Source organism: Fusarium oxysporum, chromosome 12, assembly GCF_000149955.1.
Source record: "Fusarium oxysporum f. sp. lycopersici 4287 chromosome 12, whole genome shotgun sequence".
NCBI classification, from domain to species: domain Eukaryota; kingdom Fungi; phylum Ascomycota; class Sordariomycetes; order Hypocreales; family Nectriaceae; genus Fusarium; species Fusarium oxysporum.
In genome coordinates this window covers 1,824,401-1,837,606 of record NC_030997.1, presented here as the reverse complement: position 1 = coordinate 1,837,606, position 13,206 = coordinate 1,824,401, and the positions used below count along the sequence as shown (strand labels likewise).

Below are 13,206 nucleotides of genomic sequence, written 5' to 3'. Positions count from 1 at the left end.
CCCAATGCTCGATAAAAGCGGTTGACTTGAGAGGTATAAGTATTTTTCAACTCTCTCTACCGTAGGTGACTGAAGTAGTTTGGAAACCCGACTCACCCTCTCTTACAAAGCAGTCGTTGTCTTCGCGAGACTTAACGAGTCATGACGCCTTGAACTGGGCTTTTGACTTGCGCATCAAGCGTACGAGCTTTCTTCATTATTGACAGTAGATTATCATTGGTAACGAAGCTAGCTAAAGCCAAGAAGCATTGGAAACCTGACCTCTGCACTGATTACATAAATGTCCTTCCTAAACTAAACCCTTGCCATCCTTTCCCTACGACCGCCATTGAACCTTATACTGTACACCATCATTTGTATCTCACGATCACCTTTAGTGCAGGATTGCCCACTCAGCGACTGTAGCGCCTGTACCATTCCCAGCTTTGAGATCAACTTTGTCCAGAGCCTGGTTCCCCGCGATCAGCAACGTGGCGCATCGAGATAAGGGAACAGGCTCTGGAAGAGTGACATTGGTAGTGTTTCCTGTAGGCATGACGACTGCATCCAGATTATCGGTCTTCGCGTTGTATGCATCCGAGAGTTTGACCTTCTTTATGGACACAACGACATCATATCCCGAGTCATGGCTCGATGTCCCATATACCTTTGTCGGATCATCAATGGTTTTGTTGTGGAACAGAACTGTGACGTTGATAGGTGGGGCATCAGCCCAATCGAAGTAGAAGCCCTTGACCTTAGATCCAACGTCCTTTTTCGCAAGAGAAACAGTCAGTGAGCTGACCTCAGCGGCCTTTGAGGGCTGCCACTTTGTCGAAGTAGCTCCGTCTACAGCAGCAATGGGAAACTGCCCTGGCTCATAAGAGTTGGAAGATTTTACCGGTCGGCACTGAGCTAGATTGCCGTGCACTGTGTTAACACTGCCTATCTGTCTGTTCTTGATAACGACAGGCTCATCGAATGTCAAATGATGAAGTGCAGAGTCTCCCATTTTCCCAGCATAAACCGCAATACCTTTATTAGCGTACCGAGAATCCGCAACATCGAGAGGTTTAGTCGTCGGGTGTCGAGAAATAGTAGTATGCGTGTAATTCGACCAAGCAGAGATAGGCCAACCACGCCAGTAGAACGTTCGATACTTCAGATACGGAATCTGAGGCGGCAAATTCGGGTTGACGTGGAGACCTTGGTCAGGAAAAAGCCGTAGGCCAAGGTATCCAAAGATAGTCACTTGGTTAGCGCCTCCGTGGCCAGTGAGGAAGGGATATGCAGGATGCGTGCCGCCGTTGACGGTTGCGTTATCTACCAACTGTTCTGAAAGCTGGTAGAAGGGAGGTCGTGTATAAGGTTTGTAGGAGTATTGTGAGTAGGTGTATGCTGAGCAACCGGATGGTGAGAGCTCGTCCGCTACAATGGAGTAGATTGCCCAGGTCATTGCTGGCCCATCGGGAGACTGCTTGTTCGCGTACTTTCAACACCATTTAAGTCAGAATTTCCATATGCGATCATAATGTTGGTAAACTTACATAGTCGAGATCGTCGAGTCCATTCTGGTCAGTGTAGTTATCGTTGTAACCCAGAGGAAAGCTCATGAGCACCACGTCAGCCTGCTTCACGATGGCGCTGCCATTCATAGTCGTGAACTCCAAAGTTATGCCGTTCTCTCTGATGAAAAGCACATCAGAGGCTATTTCGTCCTGCGTCTTATTCTCTGTCATTCCAAACTGTCTGCGGATCTGGTTGGCCTGGATCAAGGTCTCCGAGGCAAGTGCCATGGTGAAACCGCCGGCGTCGATATGGTTGGCATACTCATCCTATACATAGATCAGCATTCGAAACGAAGGTAAGCAGCCGATGAAACCCACGGGGTCAGTCATATTTGTGATAGTCCACGACGATCCATTGGGTTTCAGCAAATCCGCAAAAAGATTCGCCACCGAGTCATAAATCGGCAGCAGTGTCTCCTTGAAGAAGTCGGTATCACCGCTCGTAACCCACTGATTCACCAAAGATATCCCAATATCCCCATTCAAATGGTACTCGTAGTCCCAGCAAGGACCAGTAGCAGTGCAATTCCCAAATCGTCCACTCGTCCACGGATACACAGCCGCTGATTCCGAGAACTTGGTCTTGTTTTGAGAGCCCGCAAAAGAAGTGGCGATGTTTTTCTTGGCCTGGTCGTACTTGGCCACGCGGTAGTTCGTTATTCGCTGAGCAGCTTCTGGGTGTGATGTTGTGAGACCGGGTTGCATGAAAAGGTCAGCGTCCCAGAAGATGAGCCCGGCGTAGGAGTCGGAGGTGAGGCCGCCGACTGAGATACTGTCGATGTTCACGGGGGCTCCTGATACTGCCTTTTGTGCACTCTTGCCGACTGTGTTTTGGAGGAGGTAGTAGGTGTTTGTGACGGCAATGATGGCAGAGTCGATGATGTACTCATCGTCAGGGAGCGTGTCGTTCTCGGGAAAGGCGTAGCTGTCCACGGAATCACTCGGCATGACGCTCTCCCATTCCTTGAGATGTGATAAAAGAGACTTTTCGTACCCTTCCTCCAATGCTCTATTTGAAGCCTCCTTCGCAGTCTTTTCTGGATCTTCAAAGGCGTCGGAGGAGGCGGCTCCTACGTATTTGGTGATATGAACCGGAACACCAGCTGAGAACTTGACAGGGATGGCTTGTGCAATAGATGATTCGTTGGTGTGCACATACGGCTTTCCATGGACCAATTTGCGGCGAGACAGGTCGAGGGACTTTGATCCGTTGACTTGTGCGTATATGTAGGCGGTCACATTGGCGATTCCAACGGGTCGGACAGCTGAGAATATGCCTCCATCTTCATCCTGGCCTGACTTGACAAAGTCTGAACGCACTGCCGAGTATCCATCAATGACGTTGACAACTGTCGCTTCCGAGTCGGTGGATGGGACAATCGTTAGATCCACGATGGCCTGATTGACGTGGAGTTTGTGCGCAAACAAGCGGTACTTGATCTGATAGGAGCCCTTCCGATCCTTTGGCTTCCAGGTATACGACCACTCCAGAATGCCAGCCTTGAAGTCATAAGTCGACGTAAAGTTATGAACAGTTCGATTATCAACCGTCGCATCAAGATACACATCATCTCCTAGATCGAGAATAAGTCCGCTCCAGTGCGGAACACCACTAATGACACTCTCATAGCCATACTGCAAAAGCCATGGAAAGTTGGTCCCGTTTGTCTTGGGCTGTGCATCGTAGAAGCCGGCGATAGTTGCAAAGGTCTGCCGTCTTGAGAAGAGCGGCCAGCCGTTGATGACACCGCCTTCTTCATCGGCATCGATCTCAAAGAAGGGGCCGACGGCGGCAACATTGATGCCGAGGTAGCCGTTTGCTACTGACCCGCGAGATTGATAGTGGCCTTGGTCGAGGTTGGTTGTGGTCAGGGTTCAAATCCACGACACTCCACGACACATTTGTGAATATGGCGTGGATATGGATGCTGACTAATAATTTCGATGTGGAATGGGTGGAAATGGATCCATTATGGAAATGGATCCATATTGTGGAATTCGTGGAATGGAAACCTACTTCGTCCAACAATGGTAATTAATGGGTCCCGCCCGCCCTCGGTGACGTCAATGTTTTTGTCATTGGTCCATTAAAATCCGCCGTTGCTTGACGCAAAGGCAACACACCCACCGACGTTCCTGTTTCTTGTTATGCTGGATATTCGTAGCCGAACCGATATACCTATAGACGCGCCTTGCCGTCTCTCTCCGTCAAGATCCAGCTTTTGTAGAGCTGAAAGAGCCGTTGATTGTCCTCTTCTGTTCGTTCTGGAACGGATGTGGTTGACTTGGTAGGATGGGGAGTGGCCATTTCGATTTGGGGTAGTAACGCGAGTAACAGTGAAGCCCCCAGAATGGACTCATTGTGTACGGAGGAAAATGGGGTGGCAAATCGATGTTGTGTTGTTGTGGGTGATAGAAAGTACTTAGGATATGCGGGATTTCACAAGGAAATCAAGGTATTTTCGAACCCCACCTAAAATATTCCACGATTTCCACATGTGGAACATGTGGAAGGGGCTTCGTGGCGTGGATATGGAAATGCTGAAGCCCACGTGGAATGGAATGGAATGGATATGGATCCACATTATGGATCCATATGTGGATTTCGTGGTATGGATTTGAACCCTGGTTGTGGTAAGGAGCCAATTGTCGTTATCCCATGTTACGCCGGAGAAGGAGGTTTTGTAGATGTTGCTGGCTTTGCGTGAGTGGCTGAATGTGCTATGACGTTGATGGCATTTTTTAATGCGGTCATGGTCGTTAGTACTGGTTGCCAGCGTTATTGAAGAGAGAAGCGTCAAAATGACATAATTGAGATGCTACATCAGAAGAATTAGCATTCGAGTGATGTAAAGGGATAAAGAGGAGTTATCGTAAGAAGTATGAGCTTGATGAATTTAAGAGTTTGTCTTGACGTACTGAGGAAAGCATGGTGTCGGTTATCCCATTTGGTGATATACACTCAGTAACCAGCAGATTTTACTGGATTGTTCTCGTAGAGGCAAGCTATGATATATAAACAATCTGGCAAGGAAGTCTCAAAGACCCGAAAAAAGAGTTCGACGTTTTATTTGACATCTCGATGAAAATGAACAAGAAATCAAAGATCGGTAATCAGACCATGCCAAAATCTTGGTAACCCCGCAAGTTAGCTCTGAAATCGTCAAAATTCTAACGGCTTTTGTTCAAGGCTTGCAATTCGGCCCGAGCTTGGCGATCATCATTTCCTGAAGTAGACAAATTATGTCATTATTTAGTTATCGATTGATGATCCGGAGTAAGCGGCATTAATCAATGCGGGGATTGACGATGCTGCGGGGGAACATTCTGGTTCATGGACACCGAGGCCAATCCGGGACACCCAGACGTAAATTCCTCTATTCTTTTCGATCCATAGCAAAATACATAGGTTATATATAATGGCACCATATCAATAAAACACCTCCGCCACTTCTCCGTCTAGTCAGGTACTCTCTGCATCTGCTCCTTTACACCCTATTCTGCTGATACTAAATACAGCTTCCTAAAAGTACAGCTTCGTAAAGATACTGATCGGAACGCTTCACGACACCACTATCATATGTGCTGCATTGAAGCTTGAGGCTTTTAAAAATGCCTATCGTCAATGTAACCGGTGCAGCAGCACCATTCACTGCCGAGTGGAAGTCTAGGTCTAAGTGAAGCTACTAGACATCAAGCGATGAATATCTAATAAACTCTTAACGAAGAAGATACTATAGACTGGCACGACGAGAATTCAGGCGGAAATAATCCCTTCTGACATCCCTGGAAGAAAAGAACAATCTGCATTACATAATCCATCCGGTTTAATTAACCCGTTGATACGGAGGTCGGTCTCAAAGGTGTTTGCCAAAGAAGGCCATGGCTGAACGACCCACTTTTGATAAGATACCAGAGATACAGTCACTGAACATAATTAAGGCATACCAGTTGCAGTCAGTAAAATACTTAGAGATTCTCCCTAAACACCTTATAATTATAAGGTGATTACAGGGCAGTGCCTCAATAGACTTTATTTTCTCTTGTATACTTCTGTACCTGACAGGGCCAAGTAATTGTGGCGTAAGTCATCTTGGGCAAAGACTTTTGAGACTGACCTCCGTAAACGTTGGTGCCTTGGCAGCATCTTGCCGAGGATAATATGGGTCTTTGCGGATGCAGAAGAAATTTCAGGCAGGAGCTGAATGATAATCCTGGTCTGCCACATCAGCCTTGGACCCTTGGTCTGCTTCGCAGGGCGCGGAAGCCGAGAAAAAACGGAAGGTGCCGAAATTTTATTTAGCACTACCACAAGCCATAGCAGCCACAAATGTCTTTATATGCAGCCCAGGGTCTAGAATCTATCTGGAACAGGTTCACCCGTCTTACCCGTTAGCCTGTCCCTTAAAGCACGCGACATTTCGCTTGACTCAGCATAGCCCTACAAATTACAATCCTGCTGGTGGAACACGATCCTCCAGGCGCCATGGGATGTTTCGAAGCCCCTCTCCAGAAAGACATGCATTGGTTATGCACCCTTTTTGCTGCAACCTGTTGATGAAACGTCTTCATTGCATAAGAGAAATCAAGGTTCCAGGAACGTCAACTTACCGGATGTCGGCAAAGACTACGCACATGCAAACTCAATCTCTGTGAAGTGTCATGACCAAACACGGCAGCAAGGTGCCGTTTGCTAAGGGCTCCATTTCATCAAGTCAGGGGAAGCTGCCACTTAGCCGGACCCAGACCCCTAGACCCCACATTTGGCATTGAGTCTAGCCCAGTCTGGGCTAGAGCTGAAAATCCAATACGAGCGATTATACGACGCGACAAACCAAAAGGCATCTCGAGCGCATATTGCGGCGCGGTCTAAGTAAGCGCTATTAATGGTCCAGATTACTTCTTCCTGCTCGCGTGGTCAACAGTAATGCCCAAACCATGTTCGGTCGGTTAATGGAGCTAGGTATTATGGGGTGATATTAATCAAAGGGGAGTCACGTCTGCGCATTGTAAATTGTGTATTTAAGAAAAAGAGTCTTGGCTCCCTATTTCCATTTTCCCTTCCTTTCCTCGCTTTTTAGTCAGCACGTCATTCAAGATGGCCCCCTTCAGGAGGATATGTTTACTATATGCCTCAAAACTAGCTAACCAACGCCTTGCTTTCACTCTTACCACATTGGCAGTATGTGCTGCTAAAGGAGTGCATCTTCATAATCACAGAGCTTCAGTGACGCCCAAGCGCATGCTTCTCTTCTTTTTCTCCTTCTTTACTCAAGATATCCTCCTACTCCTTCTAATCAGACTTCTCCTAAGTCATTGGGTGCCTAGTGCTGGCAAGCTACGGAGAACCGTCAATATACTTGCATTCTCCGTGATGACCTACAACACTATCATTTGCACTGTCTCAGTTTCCTTTTATCTAGTCTCAGGATCTGAAATCCACTGGCGCAATATCGGTTTCATGGCCGACCCAACTGCTCAAGCAATTATTCTATCGGGCCTGACAGCTTTCATCGGTGTCTTCTGTGTCTGCGCTTGCTTAAGCGCACTGCTTCAGGTCGCTTGCTACTCTCTCTTTGGCTGGGGTGGAGATCTCGTCAACTGGCCAATTACTTTCATCTGTCGCCGATTGGGCCATCGATTTGGTTACGATCCGTTATCGCAACGAGATGATCTGTCATGGCTCGACATCGAGAGCACCTCATATCAAGACAAGGAATTTAAGGGAAAGTTCAGCTCGCCTTCGACCTCACTGTTGAGTTCACCACGAAGCTCCAGAGGTGGTTCACCAGTACGAAGATCTAAACTTGGTCGTTTTCTACGCATACTTCCTTACCCGATTGTTACTCTTCTGTTAACGGCACTTTTTATCCTTACTTTTATTCGACCCAAGGATCCTTCTCTGATCTTTCTTTCTTGGACTACTGGGCTTTTACCTTTCATCGACTTTGCCTCGTCGCCATTCCTCGACAATATTCCATCAGTTTTCGGAAAGGGAGTACAGCGAAGCTGGGACGAACGTACCGCACTGGTACAGCCTACCCGTTTCAGCTGGCTTCCAATGGACATACCAGCCCTGGAAGGTTTCAAAGATTGGTATCTTCAGGAACCACACTATAGCGCCAAGTCTGACCCTATGAGAATCTCAAACCTAGACGAGCCCCTACGAGATTCTCTCCGGGGGAAATTACAGGAACTCAACATTCGACATATAGTTATGTTCTTTCTGGAGAGTACCCGAAATGATGTCTTCCCTATCAAAAAGAATGGTCTAATCTGGAATCGATTTGCTGATACCTTTCCACATGGACTGCCACAAGACATTCAGGAGAAGCTTGCCAACTTAACACCAACAGCAAATTTCATTACAGGCGACTACTCAGACGGTTTTGAGCATGCCAATAGACCTAAGCGAGGGGGGATTCACTTCACCAACGCACATACCTCAGGAACATACACCCTTAAAAGCCTAACAGGTACAATCTGTGGTATAGCGCCTCTAGCTGCAGATTTCAATCTGGATTACAGCCATCATATCTACCAGCCTTGTTTGCCGCATATTTTCAACGCACTAAATAAAGCAGAGGAGAAACAAGCCGGTATAAAGAAAACCAGTCAGAAGGACAAGTGGAAGTCCTACTTTTTCCAAGCAGCTAAACTCGACTATGATAGCCATGGTGCTTTAATGTCTGCAATGGGATTCCCAGATGAGGGCATAATTGGCCAGGAATATCTTCGCAGCGCTAACGCAAAGCACGGAGCAGTCACGTTGGAAAATATTAACGACTTCGCCTTTGAAGAGGATCCACTGGAAGACTACATTACCGATGTCTTCAAAAACGCCACCACAGAAAACAACCGCGTATTTCTGAGCCATATTACATCTACCAGCCACCATCGGTTTCACCTGCCAAAGACAGAAAAGTATACACCTATGGCCAACGGTGGTCATCTTGAGATGATGTCAAGATATATCAACACAATTGGCTATGAAGACAGATGGATTCGCAAGGTCCTTGATATCTTGGATAAGCAAGGAGTTACCAATGAGACACTGGTCATCTTTCAGGGCGACCACGGCGTATCTCTTCCAGAAAATGATATTGCTTCGCCATACTATAACCCACTTAAGGTAGAGCTATAGCGAAGCAATGCTCGATAAGATGTTACATGAAGAATCAACGAGGCGGTGCATGCAACTCAAATTCTCCCCACAATCCTGGATATCCTCCTCGAAACAGGCTCACTGAGCAAGACAAGCCGCCGGGCAGCTGAGGACTTAATCCGCAATTACGAAGGACAATCGCTCATCCGTCCCTTGGCTACCGGCGAGGGGCAATGGCAGTTCACTATCACCAATCCTGGACGTGCCATGCTTAGTATCCGTGACGGCCGGTATCCAGAGCGCCATCTTGTTGTGCCCATAATAGAAAACGTGGCTTGGAAGTTGGCAGACCTGACAAAAGACCCACACGAGCACAACCCTGTGCAAGCATTAGATTTCAAATCGTTCTTACAGGCTATAGAACAGAGGTATGGAAGAGAGGTTGCAGAGTGGGCAGAAGAAGGTGCATTTATGACTAGATGGTTCGTTAAGGAAAATAGCAAGCGTTGGCGTTTTGATCTTTAATGATTAGGCATGATACTGGCCAGAAGGAATAGATAAAAAATACACAGGAGGAAGTCTGTGCCATGGTAGACCATCTTTTGCCGAAGCAGCAAGTGACACGGTACATGATGCAGGTCTTTCCAAGTTCGAGCGTTTGCACCAAAAACGTATGGCCTGATGACTACGCCATGTGACCTGCGACACCCAGCGCCGTATTAAATGCTTGTGGTGGTAGGTCCTGGTACATGAATGCCCAAGTGTAATTAATCCACCTGCAGGCCATTTTACCAGTAGCTCCAGCCACTGAGGTATCTTCAGAGGATTTCGGAAGCCAGGCACTGCAGGAGGTCTTAGCCAATACACTTATTAAGACATCCCACCAGAGAGTTTGTAAGGCCCAGTCCAAGGCCAGGAAAGCCAGAGAAACTTATCATAAGGACCGAGAGACAACAGATCCCCAAATCATTATTAAAGCTGCTAGCAAGTATACTTAGGGGTGTCAGAAAGCTGGCAGGGTTAAAGATATCCGCAAGAACACTCATAAAGAAATCAGGTATAGTATCAACAAGCTTCCAGAGAGAAGATCTCTGTCTAGCTCCTTATCCGTATCGGCCTACAGCCTGATTATAACAAGACAGTAAAGGGTCTGCATCCAGGGCCGTGTTTACTCCCTATGGGGTGTAAGTCAGTAATTGCGGCGATATCTTCCTGTGCGTGGGCAGAGCGCCATTGAAGTAGCAGACAAGAATCTGTCACTAGAGGCGTAGGAAAATGCAGCTCGATGTATTAACAAATATTTATCGGTGCTGGGTTAACCTATATAGGGCCATACTAAAAGAATTACGTAAGTAGTTTACAGCAACTGGTTATTCCTAACAAGCTGGGCTATGCTATTAAGGGTGTAATTGGAAACAGTTTACGCCGTGTAGATGTCTGATACGTAGAAGCGCAGAAAGAATTATATGAAAAATAAAGAAAGGTTTAGGGGATAAACATAGAACCGTTGCAGTCCGATTTCATGACATGACTTGGTAGCCGTTAAAAGTCAAAAGTAATGACGACGTAAATATTCAAGTTATACATATCGAGACTGAGCGAGCACTCTCCCAATAGCCAAACCAGCTTTCATCATACCTAAAGTCTACCTAAGAACATTTCTTCAACGCCATACTCTTTTAAAATTCTAGCTAAGAATATTTAGGTACCTAAATTAGCTTAGAAAGGCTACAGACTGGTTGGTTAGTATCCCAGAGCAAGCTAGGCTTTATGGAAGATGGAGACACCGGCTATGCGGCAAGCAAAAAAGGCACGAAGGATCGCAATGGTTCGGTTTTCCAGGGAGTGGAGAAAGAAAGGATTCTATGTGTCCCATATGGGCGGACATCTCCCGTGGAGGCTCTCCAGTAAAATGCGAGTGGCTCTATTCGCTAGTGGCAATCGAGGGTGGGCTTGATTGTTTTTATCTAATCAATCAGGTAATCAGTGACGCTATACCCACCGTCGGACGGGTGTATCCGGAAAATCAAGCGCTACGCCGTAGGCTAACTCTCGATCTGCCCAATAACATCATTTGCTGCCGCGCTAAAGGTGGGATGTAAGACAGGCTGCGGCGAGCTGCGAGCTCGGCGCTTTAAGCGGATTCTTGGAGACGTCCATCTTCGAGTCGCCGATGACCCGATGACCCGAGGATCGCCAAGTTGAGCACTTTTCCTCACAGATCTGCAAACATCGTACGTCGTGGCCTAACCCCCAGACTCGAAGGATTGAACGGATGGGCGATGTCGGGCATATCCCACGTATAAATAGTCAAGACCCATCCCGTTTATTATCAATTAGTTCTACACACAAGTCTTAAGAATCAGATTCACAAGCTCAACATGTATTCTCTCACTGTAGGTACTACACTCTACATCGAAATCTTCGAACACTGACATGTGAAACAGAAGCTCTTCGTCGCTGTCATGGCCTTGTCCACCTTCGCCTCTACCAACCCCATCGCTGACAAGGGCGACACTCAGAACCTTGAGGCCCGTGGCGGCTGTCTTGGCTACGCTAACTACAATGCTTGCCTTGCTGGTCGACACCGCGCATGCCCTATTGGTGCTGGCCAAGCCACTTGCTTTGCCACTGCCTCCAAGGTCTGCCAGCAGAACTGCTAAGGGACGCACAACCCAGACAAAGCTGGAAAGAGAATGTTAGATAGTGGGCATTGAGTCAGTAGTAGCATGATTGGTTAAAACACTTCCAGTGCAACCTTATAAGTAAAATGGGCAGTGATACAGTAACCTAATTATCTAATACTAATATTTACCAAATCCAACATATTTATCTAACGTGGGCTTTTGGCCATTCCAAGTATCGTATTAATTCTGGGAGATTATTTAAATGCCGTTCGATATCAGCAAGGAGATATTTACTCCAGCCATGGAGAAACCAGAAGCTACGATCCGCCATGCCTAAAATAGGCGCGAAGTAAGCGAGGATCAACAATGCGTGCGGCCTAAACTGTTTTATATCAGACATAAAGGTATCTGAGAGATTGAGTGGCCAGTTAACCACATTCCCCAGTTCCACGTTAATACCCGCCATCGCAACATGCACAGCTGTCGCCCGTAAGTAATCAACGGCTTCTTCGGCTTCCTTGAGATGAATCAAATCCACCTGATTGCATAGGTAGTCCCTAAGACGGTCAATTGCTTCGAACGTATCGGTTGGTAGCGGTGAGTTCTGAAGCGAAAATGTCCTAAGCATGGATTAACACTTATGCTCTATACATACATGGGTATCGAGAGGAAGACAGACGGGATTTTAAGAGGATCGTCATCCCCAGTGAGCCACGATGTCCTGACAAGTGGGTAGAGATCCGACTTGAGGGCTCGGTCATAATACGGCTCAGTGACCGCCCGCAAACCTCGGCACACAAGGAACAGTTCCAGGGTTGTCTGGATGGGATCCTCTATAATATGTCTCGGAGACCGTGTGACAGGTGCGGCACACATGTACACGATGAGAATCAGTGAAAAACAGAAGACTGGCCTGCAATTGCCCTCCGTAACTGCTAGTAGATTTCTCCTGAACTCGGCTTGCCCACGCGTATAATGATACGCAGAGAGCGTCAAATACGTATCAGCTTTATCGTATAGTAGGTAGGCCTTGTGCAAAGCAGATATGGCCATAATGCCGTGCATAACGAAGGGATGATCGTAACCTTGTTGGGGTATAGCATTTTTCCACACAATGCGCAATTCATCTTGAAGTCCCATGGTTAAGTATGCAGCAGTGAAATAATGGTGCATCAGCTCGAAGTCGTGATGTCGCAAATCTGCCAGCGCGGCGTCAAAGGATTGATCTACTGTTGGTAAAGAGCTGGTGCCGATTGCGATGTCGGTTGTATTGTAAGCTGCATCAATTTGGTCCCGTGAAGCATGCTGATTGCCATAGTCGAGATTTAGAGTCACCTCATGATTCTCGGGACTAATTTTGTATTGCGAGGCCTTTGCATCGCTTCTTGGACTATTGGTAAGCAATTTTGAGTGTTTTCTGCTTTGTCCACAGGTTGGGCATGCTGATAGATCGGGGTATGAGAAGCTACACTGAGCATTATAACGTGTACAGTTGAAGCATGAAGGGCGTCTTTCATCACACTACAGGAGTCTGTCAGCATCAAAGACACACTAAGTGGTGGATACCGGATTTAGTAACCTTTACTCTTCGGCGTTTGCATTGCTGACACCCCGTTCGGGTTTTTGGATGTGTCCGTCTCGACATTGGATTGTCGTATATAGAAAAGCAGCGATAGAAGGAGGTTTGTAAAATCCAAGAACAGCAAGGTTTTAATTGTATTGGCTAGGGCTTATGCAGGCCCGAGCATTCCGGGCGGCCTTGTTTTAAGATGAGTTGGGGAGTTTCAGGAGCTGGCACGATCTTCCGATTGGTTATATGGCCTAGTATTTGTGGGTAGCATCTTTGGCGCGCCTTATCGATAAAGGCTCTCTTAGGTCTCATAAGATTTAGATCTGTGATCCAACACTGCCGCGTCTGTGTGGGGCT

General features: G+C 47.0%; 3 protein-coding genes across 4 annotated transcripts; 2 read left to right on the top strand and 1 right to left on the bottom strand.

Moving 5' to 3' along the window:
• Positions 1-160: 160 nt before the first annotated feature.
• FOXG_14683 (uncharacterized protein) lies at positions 161-4,603 on the bottom strand. Of its 2 annotated transcripts, XM_018394743.1 has the most exons (4): positions 4,467-4,553; positions 1,866-4,366; positions 1,527-1,814; positions 168-1,468 (listed from the first exon to the last, which is right to left on the bottom strand). In XM_018394743.1, exons 2-4 carry the CDS (start codon positions 2,493-2,495, stop codon positions 374-376), a joined length of 2,013 nt encoding a protein of 670 aa, XP_018254289.1. In that variant the 5' UTR covers positions 2,496-4,366; positions 4,467-4,553; the 3' UTR covers positions 168-373. The 2 variants fall into 2 exon arrangements, with proteins under 2 accessions (XP_018254288.1, XP_018254289.1); XM_018394742.1 differs by having other exon boundaries at positions 161-1,468; positions 1,866-4,603.
• Positions 4,604-6,524: 1,921 nt separating this feature from the next.
• On the top strand, positions 6,525-9,475 carry FOXG_14682 (uncharacterized protein). Its single transcript, XM_018394741.1, has one exon. The coding sequence runs from the start codon at positions 6,646-6,648 to the stop codon at positions 8,689-8,691; it is 2,046 nt and encodes a 681-aa protein (XP_018254287.1). The 5' UTR covers positions 6,525-6,645; the 3' UTR covers positions 8,692-9,475.
• Positions 9,476-10,852: 1,377 nt separating this feature from the next.
• On the top strand, positions 10,853-11,549 carry FOXG_21603 (uncharacterized protein). The gene is made up of 2 exons (XM_018401946.1): positions 10,853-11,048; positions 11,100-11,549. Exons 1-2 carry the CDS (start codon positions 11,034-11,036, stop codon positions 11,313-11,315), a joined length of 231 nt encoding a protein of 76 aa, XP_018254286.1. The 5' UTR covers positions 10,853-11,033; the 3' UTR covers positions 11,316-11,549.
• Positions 11,550-13,206: the final 1,657 nt, after the last annotated feature.